Genomic DNA, 23,355 nt, shown 5'->3' with positions numbered 1-23,355 from the left:
GATTTGGGTTCACGAGGAGATATATAGCTAAAAGCAAAAGTCTCTTTGTTTAAAAAAAGATTTCATTTATTTGGGAGAGAGAAAGAGTGCCCATGCATGTGAAAGTTGGGAGGAGGGGCAGAGGGAGAAGGAGAAGCAGACTGCCAGCTGAGTAGAGAGCCCAATGCAGGGTTTGATCGCAGGACCCCAAGATCATGACCTTAGCCAAAGGCAGATACTTAACCCACTGAGCCACCCAGGCTCCCCAAAAGCAAAGGTCTTTAAATTGAATAAAACCTGTGTCTTGGCTTCCACTAGTGAATTCCGACCAGCTTGGTATTAATCTTAATGCTTTCTGACTCCTTAACTTCCAAGTCATTTTGTTTTGGGGATCTAGAAGTATGTACTGAATTAAGCTCCATTGGGTATGATTTTGTATGCTCAGGGCAAACTCTGTTACACTATTATCCTAACTTGAGTAAGGTGAATTCCTGTATATCCCTCCTATCTTTGAGCTATTCTCCTTTTTTATACAGATTAATTTAAAAAGTACTTTTAACTTTCATAGTAGCATCAAATATCCTATTGACAATGTATAAAACGTTGTAGAATCATTAGCCTGTATTTTGAAAGACTGTTTCTTAGTTTACTATATTGCGACACCGTATATTAGGAAAAAAATTTTTTATTAAGTGTATTTTAAGTGGACACTAACTTAAATACATTTGTTTACATCTTGTTTTACATTTTAGCTTAAAGGCAGTAATCCCTATTAAAATGGAGTTGGCAAATTCAGATATTTTCAGGTTGGCAAATTGTAAGTGTGCATAGATGATAGATACAGATAGTATTCTGTATATTTATGTGTGTAATTAAAGGGAAATAGTGAAGTTTTAAGAGAAATGCATGTTCATATATAGTTATGGATATGTTTGCAGATAAGTAGATCAGTATCCCAAAACACTGATCATTTCATTTATTCTTAATGTACATTCATTCATATTTGCAGATAAATAAATAACCTAGAAGAAAAAAAAGGGAAGTTACTTTAGTTGCACAAACTCTTATTCCTTTACCGATATTTTCTACACTATCACCATTTCAATAATGAAAATAAATATGAATAGAGAAAAGTTTAAGGTTTGTGTCATACCTGTTTCTCAGATGACTTGAAATAGAAGTTTGAAAATAGTTAAAGATTTGCAAATACAAGTGAACATTTAAAAGTACATTGACACTGTGGGAAAAATAGGTCAACCAGAAGTTCACAGTGTACATTTTTAATTAATGAGTTTGGTAGGATCTGTATTTCAGAGTTTGGAGGTTATGCCATCCACTGAGGTGAGGAACAGCAGGCAGAGAGCCGTCTTTCTGGGTAAAGATCATGAATTGAGTGTAAACATCGAAGGCATCTTTGAAGTGTCTGAGTTAAAGGTATTAAAGAAGCAATTGTATATACACGGAATTTGTGGTCAGAGTAGAGTTCTAATAGGCTTGCTTAGTATGTCCTCACTAAAGTAAGCATATTTGAGGGTGGAGAAGAGGGGTTGTTTTATTTTATTTTTTTTTAAAGTTTTTTTGTTTTTGTTTTTGTTTTTGTTTTTTATTTGACAGAGAGAAATCACAAGTAGATGGAGAGGCAGGCAGAGAGAGAGGGAAGCAGGCTCCCTGCTGAGCAGAGACCCCCGATGCGGGACTCGATCTCAGGACCCCGAGATCATGACCTGAGCCGAAGGCAGCGGCTTAACCCACTGAGCCACCCAGGCGCCCGAGGGGTTGTTAAATCTTTCTTGCTGATAGTTAGTTTGAGGCTGTTTTTAAGTGGGAAATGCCAATGAGCCAAGCTATAGAGACACTGAGGCAAAGAAAACTATCTTGCAGCCTAAGATGATGACTTTATTTCTATAAAGTAAGTTTCTTTTTTTTATTGTGACTGAGTTGTAAACATAGAAACTGACTAGTTTCTTTCCTTCATCCGTTTCCATTATAAATTTGTAATCTTACGGATGAAGGTCTGATTAACGGGTGAATACCATAATATTCCTTTATTTCATAGCCATGAAGCTCATGACTGCATTGGTGAATGTTGCCTTAAACCTCAGTATTCATCAGGATAATACACAAAGACAATATGAAGCTGAGAGAAATAAAATGATTGGGAAGAGAGCCAATGAAAGGTTGGAGTTACTTCTTCAGAAACGCAAAGAGGTAAGTTTCATGTTTCGTATTCTCTATAAAAAGGTGTATGTGTATTTTTAATCTTATTTATATAAATTAGATTATGTAATCTCATACTTTTCATATTAACCTGGAACGTTCAGCCAGTGATTATCTGAGTGCTGTCTGAGTGCTTTCTCCATGACTTTCATGTGTGTCTGTCTCTATATTTATTCTTTCTTTAAAGACACCAATCATACTGGATTTGGAGCCCACCTTACTCCAGAATGACCCCATCTTAACTAATTATATCTGGAGAAGAAAATCCTAAAACAGTCCTCCTTTCGAAAGAAGATAGTCTGGGGGTTATGTAACTGAGGATATCAGGGTATGAGTTCAGGAAACTTAATAAATACTAAGGTCAGAGCTGGGGATCAGCGAAGCTGCATTCCCAAAAGAAAGCCAAAGACTATTTATTAGTTAATAAATAAGGCATTCCTATGAATAAGGTTGGTTCCAGGTTTATACTGAAATTTCCATATATATGCTGAAAGTGTTTAAAACTGGCTTTTTAATAGGTAACAATTTTATTTGCCCATTAGGAAATAAAATTTTAAATCTAGAGTATTAGTCTGTATTTTAACTTGAAAAAAGAATAATACCATATTGCTGCATATAAATTATCAATGAATAATGGGTTATAATAGACATTAGGAAACAGCAAACCTATGCCTAAATTATTGCCCATACTGTATGAGGGTGTTAAGATTGCTATCACAGATATCACAAACTAAGTGTCTTACAGAACAGAAATTTATCGTCTCACAGTTTTGCAAGCTAGAAGTTGAAGATAACTCCAGTTTCTCCATGACTTTATATGTGTTTGTCTCTAAATTTCTCCTTTCTATAAAGATACCAATCACCTTGGATTGGAGGCCCACCCTACTCTAGAATGACACCATCTGAACTAATTACTTTTGCCACAATCCTATTTTCAAGTAAGGTTTGAGGTGTACTAGGGCATCAGGACTTCCATTATATGGATTTCTAAGGAACACAGTTAAAATTATACATACCACACTTGAAATATTGTGAAAGTAAATTTTAGAATTGTGCATCAGTAAGTACTACTAACCAAACTGTATGCCTCTTATGAATTAATTTTTTATGTAATAAATACAGCAAAAGTAATTTTTAAAACTTACAGTATGATACAGTAATTTGATGGTTTAATATGTAAGTATTCCCAATCTTATTTCCATAAACCTAAAATAAAGCATACAGCAAAAGAGTAAGTCAGAAAGTATTTTATTCTCACATTCTTGTATGTAATAAAAGCAAATATTTCCTTTTTTTTTTTTTTTAAAGATTTGTTTATTTATTTGACAGAGAGAGAAAGAGCACACGTAGGCAGAGCAGCAGGGAGAGGGAGAAGCAAGCTCTCCACTGAGCAGGGAGCCCGATGCAGGACTGGATCCCAGGACCCTGGGATCATGACCTGAGCCGAGGGCAGCCACTTAACCGACTGAGACACCGAGGCGCGCCTAAAAGCAAATACTTCACTGAGTATTGCCACAGAACAAAGTATAATAAGAAATACCACTTGGGATATAATTTTGTATCAGTGCTATTATTCCTGTTGAGCAATGAATAAGCTCAAGCTTTAATTCTAATTAGTAATATTGCCTGAATTTTTTATCATTGCTGAAGTGTTTAATTGTGTTGCTGCATTCCACCACTAATGGCAAAGATCCTTCCTATCTTCTGCTTGCCATCTGTATTGGGAACTTGGCCTACTCTTAGTTATGGACTAAACATTTGGAGAGTACTCTTTGGATACTTCAGATAGAATAGTAAGTTTCTTTTACAGTGGCAAATATCATAATTAAGGCTGACCTATTACCAAGAGAGGCAAAACAAGCCAGGGACCTGACTTTGTTGGAAGAGGTATAGAAATTGAAGCTTTTTCCCAAAGCAGGTCATATTTTGGGGATTGGAATCTGGCCACAGTTAGCCACACCACTCCTTGTTAGTCATTGCGTGTATATGTAAAGAGAGACAAAGAGGTTCTACAGTCGGTATAACAGCTGTTGAAGTAATACAAGAGTACTTGTAATTTCTGATTATCTGTTGAATAATAAGTTAGAAAAAGCATTGATAATTACCAAGAATGAGAAGAACCAGAAATTAAAAATAACTGAAACTGTACATTTCAGATAAAATCAGGATTTAATTTTTTTCTTTTCATTTCAGCTACAGGAAAACCAGGATGAAATTGAAAATATGATGAACTCTATTTTTAAGGGTATATTTGTTCATAGATACCGGTAAGGAATTTTATACATCACTCTAGATTTTTCACTTAAATAATTGATTGCTTCTTTGTAGTCCTAGGTAATTATAAAAATATGAAACTCCCTAATTACTTGCTTTGTTTTCCAGTAAATAGTTTTGTCTATAAAGGCTAAATAAATATCATACTGTTGTTGCGAAGGAAATTGTATCACTACCACACTCTTGCAAATTCAGAACATATACAGAGGCATTCAATGTACTTACATTTGTACTAATGGAATAGTAATTAATATAATATTATAAAGTTAAATTTTCCTAAGGAGGAAAATGTGATTGTCTTGGTATTTGAAAAAAAAATTAATACCCTACTTCATGCCTGTGATACTCATCTTGTTCTGTGGTCAGATTAACCCAACAGTCTTTTAAAAATAGCTCTGTGACAGAAAAGGGCACCTCTGTAAATAATCAAGAGCTCTTCTGTACCTTCAGCTATACAGATGAAAATAGAAACAAAGCATTTATAAAGTATTCTTGTCATATTCCATGACAAACAAGTTTAGTGTATCTTCCTCTGAATTTTAAGATTACTGATACATTATTGAACAGTGTATTTCACAATGAATGAATCATATACATATACTCATTACTTTCTGTTAATTAGGCATGGTAGGATATGATATGTTTAGGTAGATAGACACAGATAATAGAAGAACTATTTTTAGACACATTTGAGATTTTAACTGGCCAGTTAATTTGAAGTTAGTTAAAACAAGGAAATCTATTTTTTAAAAAAGAAAAAATGTAATTTTGACATTTTAACTTAAACATTTTGTTTTAATTCAAAACATAAAAAGTTGTTTTGATCTTGGTATTGATTCAAAGAAGAATAAAACATTAACTCAAAAAGATATATGTACCCCTGTGTTCTTTGCAACATTATTTATTACAGCCAAGATATACAAACAACTAATAGATGGATGAGTGGATAAAGAAATTGTATATGTGCTTGTATATATACAATGGAATATTATTCAGCCATTAAAAAATAATGAGATCTTGGGCGCCTGGGTGGCTCAGTTGAGCGACTGCCTTCGGCTCAGGTCATGATCCCGGACTTCCAGGATCAGGTTCCGCATCGGGCTCCCAGCTCCTTGGGGAGTCTGCTTCTCCCTCCGACCTTCTCCTCTCTCGTGCTCTCTCTCACTCATTCTCTCAAATAAATAAATAAAATCTAAAAAAAAAAATGAGATCTTGCCATTTGCAACAATATGGATGGACCTTAAGAGCATTATGCTAAGTAAAATAAGTCAGGCAGAAAAAGATAAATATTGTGGTATATATGGACTCTTGAAACAATAAAACAAGCTCATAGATACAGAGAACAGAGTGGTGCTTGCCCGAGTCAGGATGGGTGGGAGAAATGGGTGAAGAGGGTCGAAAAGCAAGAAGAAAAAAAATACGGTGCGCTACTCAACAACCCAGAAAATAGTTGATTGTTACCTAATAATTTGTGGTTATCTTCTGTATTATTAGGAAATTTAGGCAAGTTTAATAAACTTGCACTGAACCTCCTTAATGGGTAATGGAACTTTCAGAAAAAAACCTGGAAGATGAAAATACACCGGGAAATTCTGTTCAATAACTGATTTTAAAAAAGATACTGAGAGAGACTGTACAACCTGATAGGGACACATACCCCCCCACACACACACACATCTTAAAGTTGGAGATATCTGCAATTTGGGCAAAAATATTTCAACCAATTAAAAAAGTAAAAACCACCTGTCTTTTTAGGAAACTTAAAAATAAGAAAACAGAACTGTTTATATTTACAAATTTACTATATTCAGCTCTCATACTTGAGTTTCTGTTACCATTTTACTTCAGCCTATTCTAAATTTTGTTTATCTGAAAACTACTTTATTTCACCTTAAAAAAAAAAATAGAGCCAACGCCTTTACTTCGAGTATGGAATATTTAGAGTTTCATATCCTTTTATGCATAAACTACACATTCTATGAATTATTGAAAAATTAATTTTTTGAATTGTTAAAAAATTTTAATTATTTTTGAGAGAGTGAGTGTACATAAGAGTAGGGAGAGGGAGAAGAAGACTGCCTGTTGAGCAGGAAACCTGATCCCAGGACCCTGAGATCATGAACTGCCTGAGCCACCCAGGTGCCCCCTGAAAAATTAATTTTAAAAAATAAAAGTTCAAAAAAAAATAAAATAAAATAAAAGTTCTTCCACATACCTGTCATGCAGTCTTTTTTTTTTTTTAATTACAACTTGGTAGAGGTTTAATTTACATAAAACAAATTACACGATGTGATACAGATATTTATAAGAAATACATATTTGGTCATTTGGAACTTTCAGTCCTACCCCCAGGCTCTGAGGAGTGGAGGAGGGCTGAAGATTGAATCAGCTGTTTGCAGTGACATAGTTAATAATGAAGCAGTGAAGCCTCCATAAAGACCTGTAGGATTGGGTTCAGAGAGCTTCTGGGTTGTTGAACAAATATAGATGCGAGGAGAATAACACACCTGAAGAGGGCTTAAAAGCTCTGTTCACCTTTCCTGCGCCTTATGTATCTCTTAATCTGACTGTTGATTCAAATCCTTTATCATATCCTTTAATGAATTGGTAAATGTGACTAATTGTTTCCCTGAGTTCTGTGAGCCACTCTAGCATATTAAAAGAATCTAAGGAGAGGTTGCCTGGGTGGCATAGTTGGTTAAGCATCTGACTCTTGGTTTTGGTTCAGGGTGATCTCATAGTGGTGAGATTGAGTTGGGCTCTATAGTCAGCACAGAGTCCACTGGTAATTCTCTCTCCCTTCTGCTTGCTCTTTTGTTCTCTCTGTCTTTCCCTCTCAAATCTTAAACAAAAAACAAAAACAAACCTAAGGAGCAGGTGGTTGGAACCTCCAATCTGTAGCCCATGGGTCAGAAGCATAGGTGACAAAAGCCTGGGCTTCAGACTGCCATCTAAATTGGGGGAGTAGAGGACAGTCTTGTAGGACTGAGCCCTTTTTCTGTGGAATCTGAGGCTGTGTTTAGGTAGAGAATGTCAGAATTGAGATGAATTCTCAGAAACTAGCAGGTACTATTGGGGGGTGTGTGTGTGTGTGTGTGCGCGCGCGCACGCAGGGGAAACCCATGCCCCGTATTCAAATTGGGCCCAGAAATACAAAAAGAGTTGGTATCAGACAAGAGTGAAGTGCGTAAGTTGATGAGTTTTGATGTATATATTATATATATATATATATATATTTTTTTTTTTTAAACTACTACAGGCAAGATAATGAATATATCCGTCATCCTCAGAAATTTTCTCTTGCCATTTTGTAATTCCTCCTAACCTTGCCAGTCTTCCCCCACTTCCATCCTTAAGCAGTTCTTGATTTGCTAACTGATTTGTTTACACTTTTAAGGATTTCATAAAAATGGAATTGTACAATATGTGCTCCTGATTTTTTTTATTTTTGTCTTTATCTGACTTTTTTCACTAAGCAAAATTAGTCTTTCATCATTAAGACTGTTAAATGTAAGTTTTTCATAGATGCCCTTTATCACGTTGAGGAAATTTCCCTTCTATTCTTTTTCTGAGGTTTTTAATTAGAAATGGGTCTTGAATTTTGTCAGATGCTTTTCTACATCTGTTGAGATCAGTATATGCAGTTTTTCTTCTCTAAGACTATTAATATGAATTGAGTTAGTTGAATTTCAAATGTTAGCCTTAAATTCTTGAGATAAATTCCTCATAGTCCTGTTGTATTATTCTTTCTATGTATTGTTGCATATGATTTCCTGAATTTTCCTAAGAATTTTGCTTCTTTGCTCAAGAGAGATATATCTCTTAACTTTTTTGTTTTTATCAAATGTCTCTGACTGCTTTTGAACCACGGTAATGCTGGCTTTTTTTAATGATTTGCAGTGTATTTTCTCCTTTTTAATTTTCTGGAAGAGTTTAATAGTATTGTTATTATTTTTCTTCAGATAGGTATTATACCATTGGGACCTAGAATTTTCATTATAAGGATTTTTTAAGTGCAAAATAAATTTCTTTAATAGATACAAGGCTGTTCATTTTATATCTTACAAGAAAATGATACATTGATCCAAGTTATTAAATTATATCCCACAACTGTCAGCATAAAGTTGTTTATAATATTTGTGGTTTCACATCTCTTGTATCAATTGTATTTATTTTTCTTAAAAATTGAGAGTTGGGGAGGAATTGTTAAGATGGTGGAGGAATAGGGGAACCTTAAGCTTGCCTCCTCCCTTGAACACAGATAGATAAATATCAAATCATTATGAACACCCAAGAAATTAATCTGAGGACTGAGAGAACAAAACTGCAAGTCTTACAAGTAGAATTATGGAAGGTAGGAACTCTGAAGAGTTGATTTGGGGGATATAAGAACTATGGGTGCTGCAGGGGGGAGGGATCCCTGCTTATGGAGACTACTACATGGTATTATAAGCAGCAGAGCATAAAATCTGAAGTTTTAGAAGCCTGCCATCACAGAGTCATGCCTGCCTTAGTGGTGCTTCTCTGGGGAGGGAGGGCAGAGACCCATGAGTAGGCAGCATAATCTGAGGATACCCTAGGTCACACAGAGAGAAAGTTTCCCTACTTTTGGTACAGGTGCCATTGATCTGCCCCCTTCCCCAACATAGGAACAAAGACACCAGATCAGAGCAACAAACCTTGGCTCCAGGTTTGTGCTCCAGCTTACCATAAACTCCTAACTACTGCGTGGTCAGCTGACTATTTTCTGGGACCAGCCAGCACTGGCCACAGCACAAGACCCTCCTCCAGATCAGCACAGGTCCCTGCCTGGGGGAGGGAGGGTGGTCTCTGAAGTTTGGGGTTTTAAAACACAACTTCACCTGAGGTAAAACACAAGAGTGCGGTGCCGGCTGACATGTGGAGAGCTCAGGCAAAGAGAGACTGACGGGATCTGATGGAAGCTGGGGACACAGAGGGGGTGATTGTTTGCTCCTCTATAAGGGCTTCCTGAGGATTAGCTGGCTTGAGCTCTGCTCTCCTGAGACAACAGGGTAACACCATTTCCACCCCACACCCACAAGCACTAACCAACCTCAGTGAGAAAAACAGCGCCACCAAGGGGAGGCCTGAGTCATGTAAACCAAATCCTGCACACACACCCCTACAATTCTACAAGTGCATCTTCACTAGGTCAAGTCCCCCTGAGAATCCAGAGTATCGAGCCCCTCCTTGAAAAGACCAGCACAAAACCCCTACCCATCTGAAGTCTGTTGATCATAGAGTGCTAGAAAGCTTTAGCTTTGGGAACGATAGGATCTAGCTTCCTTTTTTGTTGTTTGTTTAAATTCAGTTAATTAACATGCAGTGTAGTATTAATTTCAAAGGTAGAGTTCATTGATTCTTCAGTCTTACGTGCTCATTATATCACGTGCCTTCCTTAATGTCCATCACCTAGTTACCCCATTCCCCCCCCCCCCACCTCCTCCTCTCCACCAACCCTCAGCTTGTTTCCTTTGGTAAAGAGAGTCTTATGGTTTGTACCTGTCTCTAATTTCTTCTTATTTTTCTTTCCTTCCTTCCCCTATGATCCTCTGTTTTGTTTCTTAAGTTCCATATATGAGTAAGGTTATATAATAATTGCCTTTCTCTGATTGACTTCATTTAGCGTAATACCATGTCATTGCAAATGGCAAGATTTCATCTTTTTGATGGCTGACTTGTATTCCATATATATGTGTGTGTGTGTGTATCCCTCTGTCGTCTTTATTCATTCATCAGTTGTTGACACTTGGCCAGTTTCCATAGTTTGGCTACTGTAAACACTAGGGTACAGATACTCCTTCAGATCATTACATTTCTGTCTTTGGGATAAATACCAAGTAGTGCAGTTGTTCAACTAGGGTAGGTAAGCTCTATTTTCAGCTTATTGAAGAACCTCCATACTGTTTTCCAGAGTGGCTACACCAGCTTGCATTCCCTTACACAGTGTAAGAGATTTCCCCTTTTTCTGTATCCTTGCCAACATCTGTCCTTTCCTGACTTGTTAATTTTGGCCATTCGGACCGGTATGAGATAGTATCTCCTTGATTTTGATTTGTATTTTTCTTTTTTTTTTTAATATTTATTTATTTGACAGAGAGAGATCACAAGTAGGCAGAGAGGCAGGTAGAGAGAGAGGGGGAAGCAGGCTCCCCGCTGAACAGAGAGCCTGTTGTGGGGCTTAATCCCAGGACCCTGAGATCATGACCTGAGCCGAAGGCAGAGGCTTAACCCACTGAGCCACCCAGGCACCTCTGTATTTTTCTAATGCTGAGTGATGTTGACCATTTTTTATGTTTCTCTTGGCCATTTGTATTATCTTCTTTGGAGAAATGTTTTCTGCCCATTTCTCAATTAGATCATTTGTTCTTTGGGTGTCGAGTTTGAGAAGTTCTTCATAGATTTTGGTTACTAGCCCTTTATCGGATAGGACATTTGCAAATATCTTCTCCCATTCTGTTGGTTGTCTTTTGGTTTGTTAGAATACTCATGAAGGAAATTGAGGAAGACACAAAGTAATGGAGAAACATTCTATGCTTATGGATTGGAAGAACAAATATTGTTAAAATGTTTTTGCTGCCTAGAGCAATGTTTACATAAAACCAAAATACCATCAAGTTTTTTACAAAGCTGGAACAAATAATCCTAAAATTTGTATGGAACCAGAAAAAAATCCAAATAGCCAGAGGAATATTGAAAAACAAAACCAAAGCTGGTGGCATCACAATTCTGGACTTCGAGGTATATTACAAAGCTATAATCAACAAGACAGTATAGTACTGGCACAAAAACAGGCACATAGATCATCAGAACCCAGAAGTGGACCCTTAACTCTGTGGTCAGCTAACCTTCAACAAGGCAGGAAAGACTATCCAGCAGAAAAAGGACAGTCTCTTCAACAAATGGTGTTGGGAAAACTGGGCAACGACATGGAGAGGAATGAAACTGGACCATATTTTTACACCATATACAAAAATAGACTCAAAAATGAATGAAAGACCTATTTTTAAATTTTTCTTAATTTAATCTTTTTAATTTGCATTAAAAAAATTTTTTTTAATGTTTTTTCTTGTGATGAAAACATTTTTCTTAAAATTTTATTTAATTGAGGGGCACCTGGGTGGCTCAGTGGGTTAAAGCCTCTGCTTTTGGCTCAGGTCATGATCCCAGGGTCCTGGGATCGAGCCCCACCTCGGGCTCTCTGCTCCGCAGAGAGCCTGCTTCCTCCTCTCTCTCCCTGCCTGCCTCTCTTGCCTACTTACAATCTCTGTCTGTCAAATAAATAAAGAAAATCTTAAAAAAAAAAAAAAAAAAAGATTTTACTTATTTGAGAGAGTGTGAGTAGGATTGAGGGGCAGAGGGAGAGGGAAAAGTAGACTCCCCCACTGAGCAGGGAGTCCAGTGCAGGGCTTGGTCCTAGGACCCCAAGATCATAACCTGAGCTGAAGTCAGACGTTTAGCCGACTGAGTCACTCAGGCACCCATATTTTTGTATGTATATTAATTGTATCTTTTGGATCTAGCTAAATTTTTTTTAAAGATTTATTTATTTATTTATTTATTTACTTGACAGACAGAGATCACAAGTAGGCAGAGAGGTAGGCAGAGAGAGAGAAGGGGAAGCAGGATCCCCGCTGAGCAGAGAGCCCTATGTGGGGCTCGATCCCATGACCCCGGGATCATGACCTGAGCCGAAGGCAGAGGCTTTAACCCACTGAGCCACCCAGGCACCCCCAAGATCTAGCTTTCTTTAACATGCAGAACAAAACACTCCTAGGATCTAGATTTGTTTTCCTGAACAAAATGACAAGATGGAGGAATTCACCCAAAAAGAAAGAACAGGAAGTAGAAGTAATGGCCAGGGATTTAATTAATACAGATACAAATAATATTTAAACTAGAATTTAAAACAACAATTATAAGATACTAGCTCAGCTTGAAAAAAATATGGAAGACACTAGAGAATCACTTACTGCAGATATAAGCAACCAAAAATCTAGTCAAGCCAAAATTTAAAATGCTATAACTAATGTCCAAACCCAAATAGATGTCATAACAATGAGGGTGGATGAATCAGAGGACTAAATCTGTGACAGAAAAGATAAAATTATGGAAAATAATGAAACTGAAGTGATGAGGGTATTGGATCACAAAGGAAGACTCAGGAAACTAAGTGACTTCTTAAAATGTAATAGCATTCATATCATAGATGTCCCAGAAGGTGAAGAAAGAGAAAGAGGGGCAGAAGGTTTATTTGAGCAAATTATAGCTGAAAACTTCCCTAATCTGGGGAATGACACAGACATCAAAATCCAAGAAGCACAGAGAAGTCCTACTAAATTCAACAAAAGCTGGCCATCACTTAAATATATCATAGCTAAATTCACAAAATACATATACAAAGACAGAGTCCTGAAAGCAACACGTTAAAAATATCCTTAACCTACAAGGGAAGCCATGCTAGGTTTGAAGCACACCTGTCCACAGGATTGTGGCAGGCCAGGGGAAAATGGCAGGATATATTCAGTATACTGAATTCAGTATACTGAACCTTACACCTAATGGGGGAAATACGCAGCCAAAAATAATGTATTCAGCACAGCTATCACTCAGAATAGAACCAGAGATAAAGAGGCTCCTAGACTAACAAGAACTAAAGGAGTTTGTGGCCCCTAAACCAGTCTTACAAGAAATATTAGAGAGGAGTCTCTTAGTGGGGGGAGAAAGAACAAAAGTAACAGACTAGAAAGGAACAGAACATCAGCAGAAGCACCATCTTTACAAATAGTAGAATGGCACTAAATTCATATCTTTAAGTAATCACTCTGAATGTAAATAGACTAAATTCTCCAATTAAAAGACAAAGGATACCAGATAAAAAATAAGACCCGTCTATATGCCACCTACAAGAAATGCATTTTAGGGGGCGCCTGGGTGGCTCAGTCAGTTGAGCATCTGACTCTTAATTTCACAGTTGTGAGTGCAAGTCCTGTGTTGGGTTGTACCCTGGGTGTGGACCATATTTGGAAAAAAAGACAGAGAGAGATTCATACCTAAAGACACCTGCAGGTTGAAAGTGAGCGAAGGGAGAATAATCTGTCATGCTGATGGACATAAAAAGAAAGCCTGAGTAGCCATATTTATATCAGATAAACCAGATTTTAAAGCAAAGACTGTAAGAAGAGATAAAGAAGGGCATTGTTTCATAATTAAGGGGTCTGTCCATCAAGAAGATCTAAAAATTATATGTATATATGCTCTCAATTTGGGAGCATGCAAATATATCAATCAACTAATAACAAACATAAAGATACTCATTGATAATAATACACTAATGGTAGGGGGCTTCAACACCCTACTTATAGCAATGGGGTGTTAGATGAACAGGTCTTCTAAGCAGAAAATCAACAAGGAAACAAGGGCTTTGAAAGACACACTCTACCAGATGGACTTAATAGATACATTCAGAACATTTAATCCTAGAGTAGCAGAACACATTGTTTTAGAGTGCACTTACAACATTCTCTAGGATAAATCACATGCTGGCTCACAAATCAGCTCTGAGTAAGTACAAAAGGATAATGCATATTTTCAGACCAAAATACTATGAAACTTGAAGTCAAACACAAGAAAAAATTTGGAAAGACCACAAATACGTGGAGATTGAAGAACATCCTACTAAGGAATGAATGAGTTAATCAGGAAATCAAGAAATTTTAAAAAGTGCATGAAAAGAAATGAAAATGAAAACATAACAGTCAAATCTTTGGGTTGCAGCAAAGTGAGTCGAGTCCTAAGAATGAAGTATACTGCAACACAAGCCTACATCAAAAAGCAAGAAAATTCTCAAATATGCAACTAACCTTACACCTAAAGGTGCTAGAAGAGGAACAGCAAATAAAGCCCAAAGCCAGCAGAAGTAGAGAAATAGTAAAGAATGGAGCAGAAATAAATGATAGAGAAACAAAAAATACAGTAGAACAGATCAACAGAACTAAGAGCTGATTTTTTCAAAAAATTAATAAAATTGATAAACCCCTAGCCAGAGTTACAAAATGGAAAAGACTGCACACCCAAATAAATTCACAAATGAAGGAGGAAAGATCACAACCAACACCACAGAAATACAAATAATCATTAGAGAATATTATGAAAAATTATATGCTAACAAACTGGGCAATCTGGAAGAAATGGACAAATTCCTAGAAACATACAAATTACCAAAACTGAAAAAAGGAAGAATTGGAAAATTTGAACATGACCAGCAAGGAAATTGAATCAGTAATTAAAAATCTCCCAAAACAAAAGTCTAGCACCAGATACCTTCACAGGGGAATTCTACCATACGTTTAAAGAAGAGTTTAATACCTATTCTTCCCAAGTTATTCCAAAAAATAGAAATGGAAGGCACACCTGTGTGACTCAGTTCGTTAAACATCTGACTTAGTTTTGGTTTGGGTCATGATCTCAGGTTCCTGGGATTGAGCCTGGCATCAGGCTCCACACTCATTGCGGAGTCTGCTTTTTCTCTCCTTCTCTCTGTCCTTCCCCCTCATCCATGTGCTCGCTCACTCCTCTCTAAAATAAATAAATCTTTAGAAAAAAAAAGAAATGGAAGGAAAACTTCCAAACTCCTTTTACGAGGCCAGCATTACGTTCATTCAAAAACCAAAGACCCCATTAAAAAGGGGAATTACAGGCCAATATACCTGATTAACATGGATGCAAAAATTCTAAAGATACTATTCACCTATTTCATGATCAAATATGATTTATTCTTGGGCTCCAAGAGTGATTCAGTATTCATAATCCACTGACATGATATACCACATTAATAAAAGAAAGCATAAGAACATTATGATCATATCAGTAGATATAGAAAAAGCATTTGACAAAATACAACATCCATTTTTTTCTTTTTTTTTTAAGATTTTAAATTTATTTGCGAGAACATGTTAGCATGAGAAGGGGAGGGGTAGAGGGAGAGGGGAAAGCAGGCTCTCGATGAATAAGGAGCCCCATACAAGGTTTGATCCCAAGACCCTGAGATCAGGACCTGAGCCTAAGGCAGTCACTTAACTGACTAAGCCACCCCAACAGCATCCATTCTTGAGAAAAACCCTCAATAAGGGGTGCCTGGGTGGCTCAGTCGATTAAGCATCTGCCTTCAGTTCAGGTCAAGATCCCAGAGTTCTGGAATCAAGCCCCGCATTGCCCTCCTTAGTGGGGAGTCTGCTTCACCCTAGCCCTCTGCCACTATCCCCACTCATCTCCTTCTCTCTCTCCTCTCACTTCTCCTTTCAAATAAATAAAGTTGAAAAAAGTAGGGATAGATGGAACATATCTCAGCATTATAAAGGCCATATATGAAAGACCCTCAGCTAATATATCAATGGGGAAGAACTGAGAGCTTTCCTTGTACAGTTAGGAATAAAAGAGGGATGTCCACTCTCACCATTACCATTCAACATAGTATTGGAAGTCTTAGCCTCAGTAATCAGACAACAAAAAAGAAATGAAAGGCATACAAATGGCAAGGAAGAAGTCAAACTCTCTTTGCAAATGACGTGATACTCTCCATAGCCTGAAGGACCCCCCCCAAATTGTTAGAACTGATAAACAAGTTTAGCAGAGTCACAGGATATAAAATCAATGTACAGAAATCTGTTGCATTTCTATACACCAATAATGAAGACACAGAAAAAGAAATCAAAGAATCGATTACATTTACAGTTGCACAAAAAACAATAAGATACCTAGGAATAAACCTAATCGAAGAGGTAAAATATGTACATTCTTAAAACTACAAAACACTTGTGAAAGAGATTGAAGAAGACACAAAGAATTGGAAAAATATTCCATGCTCATGGATTGGAAGAACAAACATTGTTAAAATGTACTATCCAAAGCAATCTACACATTTAATGCAATCCCTATTACTATACCAGCAGCATTTTTCCAGAACTAAATCCTAAAATGTGTATGGAGCCGCAGAAGACCCCTAATAGCCAAAGCAGTCTTGGAAAAGAATAGAAAAGCCAGAGGCATCATGATTCCAGACTTCAAGCTATATTACAGAGTTGTATTCATCAAGATAGTATGGTACTGGCACAAAATAGACATATAGATCAATGGAAAGAATAGAAAATCAGAGAAATGGATATGGTCAATTAATGTTTGGCAAAGCAGAAAAAATATATCCAATGGATAAAAGTCTCTTCAACAAATTTTGTTGGGAAAACTGCACAGCAACCTGCAAAAAAATGAAACCAGACCACTTTTTTATACCATACTCAAACATAAACCTAAAATGGAGGAAAGCCCTAAACGAAGACAGGATATCATCAAAATCTTAGAGGAAAACAGAGGCAGCAACCTCTTCAGTCTCAGCTTTAGCACCTTTTTACTAGACACATTTCAGGAGGCGAGAGAAACAAAAGCTTAAGATGAACTATTGGGCCTTTATCAAGATAAAAATCTGCATAGCGGCAGAAACAAAACTAAAAGCAGCCTATCAAATGGGAGAAGGTATTTGCAAATGACGTATCTGATAAAAGGGTGGTATCCAAAATCTACAAAAAAAACTTAACAAGCTCAACACTCAACACCCAAAAACCAGGGTTATACCCAGTTAAGAAATGAGCAGAAGACATGAATAGACACTTTTTCAAAAAAGACATCCTGATGACTAACAGACACATGAAAAGATGCTCAACATCACTCATCATCAGGGAAATACAAATGAAAACCGTGATGGCATATGACCTTACACCTGTCAGAGTGACTAAAATTAACAACACAAGAAACAACAGATGTTGATTAGGATGCAAAGAAAGGAGAACTCTCTTGCACTGTTGGTGGGAATGCAAACTGGTGCAGCCATTCTGAAGAACAGTATGGAGGGTCCTCAAAAAGTTAAAAATAGAACTCCCTACAATCCAACAATTCTACTCCTAGGTATTTAACCAAAGGTTACAAAAATACAGATTCGAAGGGGTTCATGTAACCAACCTATGGGAAGAGCCCAAATGTCTATTGATTAGTGAAGGGATTTAAAAAAAAAAAAGTGGTATGTATCTATACAATGGAATATTACTCAGGCATAAAATGAATGAAATCTTGTCATTGGCAAGGATATGGATGGAGATAGAGTATACATACTAAGTGAAATAAGTCCAAAAAAACAAATACCATCTCACTCATATGTTGAGTTCAAGAAACAAAACAGAGGAGTATATGGGGTGGGGGATAGAAAAAGAGATGGAAACAAACCGTAAGAGACTCTTAAGAGAGCAAGCTGAAGGTTGATGGATGGAGGTGGGGGAAGAATGGGCTAGATTAGTGATGGGTATCAGGAAGGTGCTTGTTTTGATGAGCACTGTTTGTTATATGTTAATAGATGCACCACTGAATTCTACTCCTGAAACCAATATTGCACTGTATGATAACTAGAATTTACATAAAATTTGAAAAGAAAAATAATGAGATTTTGGTTACAGTGAACTTCTCTATTTTTCTGTTTTCTGTTACATTGATTTTTGATCTATTATTTCCTTTTTACTTCTTAATTTGGGTTACATTTTCTCTGCTTTTCTCAAGATGAAAAGTGAGACAATGATTTAAGGCCTATTTTCTAATATTGGAATTTATTCCTATAAATCTCTCTGTTAGTACTGCATTAGCTGTATCGCCTTACTTTTAGTATGTTGTGTTTCCGTTTTCATTCATCTCAAAATGCTTTCTAATTTCCTTTTTGACTTGTTTCTTTGACCTGTGGTTTATTTAGAAGTGTAGTATTTGGTTTACAAATATCTGAGATCTTTCTGTTCCTGATTTCTAATTTAATTCCATTGTAGTCAGAGAATATACTGTGTATAATTTGAATGGTTTTAAATTTGTTAAGATTTGTTTTATGACCCATATTGTAGTCTAGATAAGTGTTCTATTTACTCAGGCAAAAGTACATACTGTGCTTTTGATTTTAGGTCAAAATCATTTGTTAGTGTTCAGGTCTTTTCTATCCTTTACTGATTTTATCTGTTCTTAATCATTAATGAGAGGGTTTTTGTAGGAGTACTTTTATATGCTTGATACAAGTTATTATTACATAAATAATTTGAAGTGTTTTTATGCCTTTGGCTTTGTTTTCATTTTCTTAATGATACCTTTTGAAAACAGAAGTTTTCAATTGGAATGAAGTCTTTTATTTCATTTTCTTTTCTGTATGTGCTTTTGATTTATCTGTGAACGTTTTGCCTAACCCCAGATTTTCTTCTGTATTTTATTCTAGAAGTTTAATAGCTTAATATTTTAAGTAGAAGTATATGGACCATTGTTTGAGTTAACTTTTGTGTATATTGTGTTATAAGGTATACCTCTGATATATACACATAGGTATTCATGTGTCCAGGCACCATTTGGTGCAAGGCTCCCTTCCTCCAGTCGAGTTTTTTTAAATGGGCTCTAGGGTGGCATAGAGCCCAACAAGGGGCTTTGACTCCCAAGCCTGAGATCAAGACCTGAGCCGGGATCAACAGTTGGACATTTAACTGAGCCACCTAGGCACCCCACCCCCCGCCTTTTTCTTAAGTGATCACTACGTCCAGTGTGGGGCTCAAACTCACGACCCATAGATTAAGAGTCCCATGTTCTACCAACTGACCCAACAAGGTGGTCCTCTTGGAGCTTTTCTTTAAAACCAAATGAACACAAATGCAAAGATTAATTTATAGCATTTCTAATCTGTCTATCCTTACACCCATACCATCTATATTGATTATAGTAGCTTTAGAATAAATTTTTTTTAGATTTTGAGGTATAATTGACGTAGAATATGTGAGTTTAAATTTTACAGTGTGATGGTTTGATTCACATATTTTGTGAAGTTACTGTTACAAGGTTTCCTAACACCTCAGTCATCTTTTTTTTTCTTGTGGTGGTTTTGATTATAGTTAAGCTTACTCTCTTAGCAACTTCCAAGTATGTAATAAATACAATTTTATTAACTGTAGTCACAATGCTGTACATTAGATCTCCAGAATTTATTCATCTGATAAGCAGAAGTTTCTACTCTTTAACATATCTTCATTTCTCTCACCTCCCCCAGGCTCTGGCAACCACCATTCTACTATATTTCTATGAGTTTGGCTTTTTTAGATTCCACATATAAGTAGATATACAGTATTTGTCTTTTAGAGTATGCTTTTAAAATTAGGTTGTGCTAAATCCTCCTACTTTGTTCTTTTTCAGAATTGTGACAATTACAGATTCTTTGTGTTTCTGTATAAATTTTAGGGTCAGCTTGTCAATTTTTACATAAATGTTTGCTGAAATTCTGATGAATATAATGACTCTGTAGACGAATTTGGAGAGAATTTAGTTCTTTACGGTATTAAATCTTCCAACCTATGTATATAGATTGTTATCTCAGTTTATTTAGATATTCTTTAATTTCTCTTAGCTGTTTTTTATGATTTTCAAGGTACAAGTCTTGCATTACTTTTGTTAAATTTATTTCTAAGTCTTTTCATTTTTTATTCTACTGTAAATGAAATTGTTTTCTTAATTTCTGTTCTAGATTCTTCCTTATTAATATATTAAAATGCAGTTCTTTTTAATATACCTCCAGAATTACAAGATACTTTCATTTGTTATACCATTTTGAGATTTTGTTTGTTTTACAGGTTATTTAAGATTTGCACATACAGATCATATGTGAATAAAGACCATTTTTATTCTTACTTTCTCAGTCTAAAGACTTTTTCTGTGTCTTTACTTTCTTTTTCTACCCTTATTGCATTGGCTATAGAATCTCCAGTACAGTACTGAATAAAAGTAGTAAGAGAGGACAGCTTTCCATTTTTTCTGATCCTGAAGGGAAAACCATCAGTCTTTAATTCCATTAGCTTTTAAGTTTTACATTGTTATCCTTTAGCAGGATGAGGAAATTCCCCTCTAGCCTAATTTTGTTTGTTGTTTTTATCATGATTGATTGATTTGATTGTTTTGTTTCAGTTAAGATGAAAATACAGACTTTTTCCTTTATTCTGTTCTGTTAATTGATCTTCAGATATTAGGCCAGGTTTGCATTCTGGGAGAAATTCTGCATGATCATGATACATAATCTTTTTATTTTTTTTAATGCTCCTGGATTCAGTTTGCTAATACTGTATTAAGGAATTTTGTGTCTACAATCATAATCTAGTTACTGGCCTTATAAAATACTCTGGGAAGTGTTCCCCTCAGCTCTGTTTTCTGAAAGAGTTTATGAAAGATTGGTATTATTTCTTTTTTATAATTTGATAGGATTCACCAGTGAAGCATTTTAAACCAGGGGCTTTTTGGGGTGACAGATTTCAATTTCTGATTAAATCTTTTGTTACAGATCTATCCCAGTTTTTCTATTTGTTGATTCATTTTGGTAATTTGTGTCTCTTAGACTGTCTGTCCATTTCATGTATATTGCAGATTTGATGGCAAAGTGTTGCTCATGGTATTTCCTTACAATCCTTTTCATTTCTTCTTTTTTAAGACATTTATTTATTTGTTTGTTTGTTTGTTTGTTTGTTTGTTTTAGAGAGCACATGCATGAGCAGGGGAAAGGGCAAAGGGAGAGAAAATCTGAAGCACACTCTGCACCATGTGCGGAGTCTGCCATGGGACTCAGTCTCAGGACGACAAGATCATAACTTGAGCTGAAACCATGAGGCCGACACTTAACCAACTAAGCTGCCCAGGCGTCCCATGATCCTCTTCATTTCTGTAGGATTGACAGTGATGTTTGTTTATTTCTTGTTTGTAGTTTGTGTCGTATTTCTTTTTGTCTTGGTCAGTCTACCTAAATGTTTATCAGTTTTATTACTCTTTTTTAAAGATTGAACATTTGGGGGGCACCTGGGTGGCTCAGTGGTTAAATCCTCTGCCTTCGGCTCAGGTCATGATCTCAGGGTCCTGGGATTGAGCCCCGCATCGGGCTTTCTGCTTGGTGGGGAGCCTGCTTCCTCCTCTCTCTCTGCCTGCCTCTCTACCTGCTTGTGATCTCTGCCTGTCAAATAAATAAAATCTCTAAAAAAAAAAAAAAAGGTTGAACATTTGGTTTCATTAACATTATTTTTAATTTTTTTGCTTAATCATTTTTATTTCCTTCTTTCTGATTGCTGTAATTTTAATTTATTCATTTCTTTCTAGTTTTTTAAGATAGAAACTCAGGTTACTAATCTTATATTCTTCTTCCTTAGCTAGAATTTTAAGCTGTGAATTTCCCACAAAGCAGTGCTTTCACGACATCCCAGGACTATTGATATGCTGTATTTTAATTCTTACTCTGTATAAATTATTTTCTTATTTCTCTATTGTGATTTCTTCTTTGATGCATGGCTTATTAGTATTAAATCTTTTATTTTCAGATATTTGGAGGTTTCCATTAATTTCTCTTCTTAATTTCTAATTTAATTTTATTGTGGTTACTAAATATACTTTGAAGGATTTCAGTCATTCTGCATTTAATGGGACTTAGTTTTCCCCAACTAATTGAATCATTGAAAAAAACCATTTCTGTGCCAGAATGCCATAGATTTCTCCTGTTATAAGAGAAAGGTTAGGGCACCTGGGTGGCTCAGTGGGTTGGGCCGCTGCATTCGGCTCAGGTCATGATCTCAGGGGTCCTGGGATCGAGTCCTGCATCGGGCTCTCTGCTCTGCGGGGAGCCTGCTCCCCCCTCTCTGTCTTCCTGCCTCTCCGCCTGCTTGTGATCTCTCTGTGTCAATTAAATAAATAAATAAATAGAATCTTTTAAAAAATAGAGAGAGAAAGGTTAATAACTTTCTATGACTATTGCTTCTCATTTATTTTTGGTTGATTGTCAGAAAACTAAAATGATTGTTTTTGTCTTAGTTGTTTCTTAGGGGGAGAACATTTCCCAACCGCTTAACTCTCCTATTGCTTCATCTTCATTTCTTTTTTTTTTTCTTTAAGATTTTATTTATTTATTTGACAGAAAGAGATCATAAGTAGGCAGAGAGGCAGGCAGGGAGAGAGAGGAGGAAACAGGCTCTCCTCAGAGCAGAGAGCCTGATGTGGGGCTCGATTCCAGGATCCTGGGAATCATGACCTGAGCTGAAGGCAGAGGCTTTAACCCACCGAGCCACCCAGGCGCCCCCTCTCATCTTCATTTCTGAAAGATGTTTTCTCTTGGTATGGAATTTTAGGTTGACATTTTTTGTTTTTTTAGGACTTTTAAAGGAATTGATTCATTCACTGTGGTTTCCTTGTTTCTAACTAGAAAGAAATTTTATATATAAGATTATATACAAAGGCTCTGCCTAGGTTCCTGTGCCAGTATTGCTGCCTGGCAGGCACCAATCTGGTGCAGTCTTAAGAATTACCTTCTTTGTCTTTTTTTTTTTTTTTTTTAAGATTTTATTTATTTTTAATTTATTTCAACAAGACCACAGTAGAGTATGAAGAGGGAGAAGCAGCCTCCCACTGAGCAGGGAGGGAGCCTAACACAGGGCTCTATCATAGGAAGGTGAGCCACAATCAGACACTAACTGAGCCACCTAAGTGCTCAGAGGTATAACCTTTGTTTGTCTTAAGAATTACCTTATTAGGGGTGCAAGGGTGGCTCTGTGGGTTAAGCCTCTGCCTTCGGCTGGGATCATGATCTCAGGGTCCTGGGATTGAGCCCTACATCGGGCTTTCTGCCCAGCGGGGAGCCTGCTTCCCCACACCTGCCTCTCTGCCTACTTGTGATCTCTAACAAATAAATGAATAAAATCTTTAATAAAAGAATTACCTTATTACCTCTCAAAAATTACTTTCCTTCTCTGCCATCTAAACACCATTATTTTATGTTTTATGCGGTTT

At 36.4% G+C, this 23,355-nt stretch overlaps 1 protein-coding gene across 2 annotated transcripts in view; it reads left to right on the top strand.

The window, feature by feature from the left end:
- Nucleotides 1-23,355, top strand: part of STAG1 (stromal antigen 1) — a 434,712-nt gene that overhangs the window by 271,910 nt on the left and 139,447 nt on the right. For both annotated transcript variants that reach the window (XM_032333876.1, XM_032333865.1), the window contains 2 exons: nucleotides 2,036-2,187; nucleotides 4,390-4,463. In XM_032333876.1, coding sequence (XP_032189767.1) covers nucleotides 2,036-2,187; nucleotides 4,390-4,463 — 226 coding nt within the window. The remainder of the gene's footprint in view (nucleotides 1-2,035; nucleotides 2,188-4,389; nucleotides 4,464-23,355) is intronic.

Source organism: Mustela erminea, chromosome 1 (genome assembly GCF_009829155.1).
Source record: "Mustela erminea isolate mMusErm1 chromosome 1, mMusErm1.Pri, whole genome shotgun sequence".
Lineage (NCBI taxonomy): Eukaryota > Metazoa > Chordata > Mammalia > Carnivora > Mustelidae > Mustela > Mustela erminea.
This window is presented reverse-complemented; position numbering and strand designations above follow the sequence as displayed.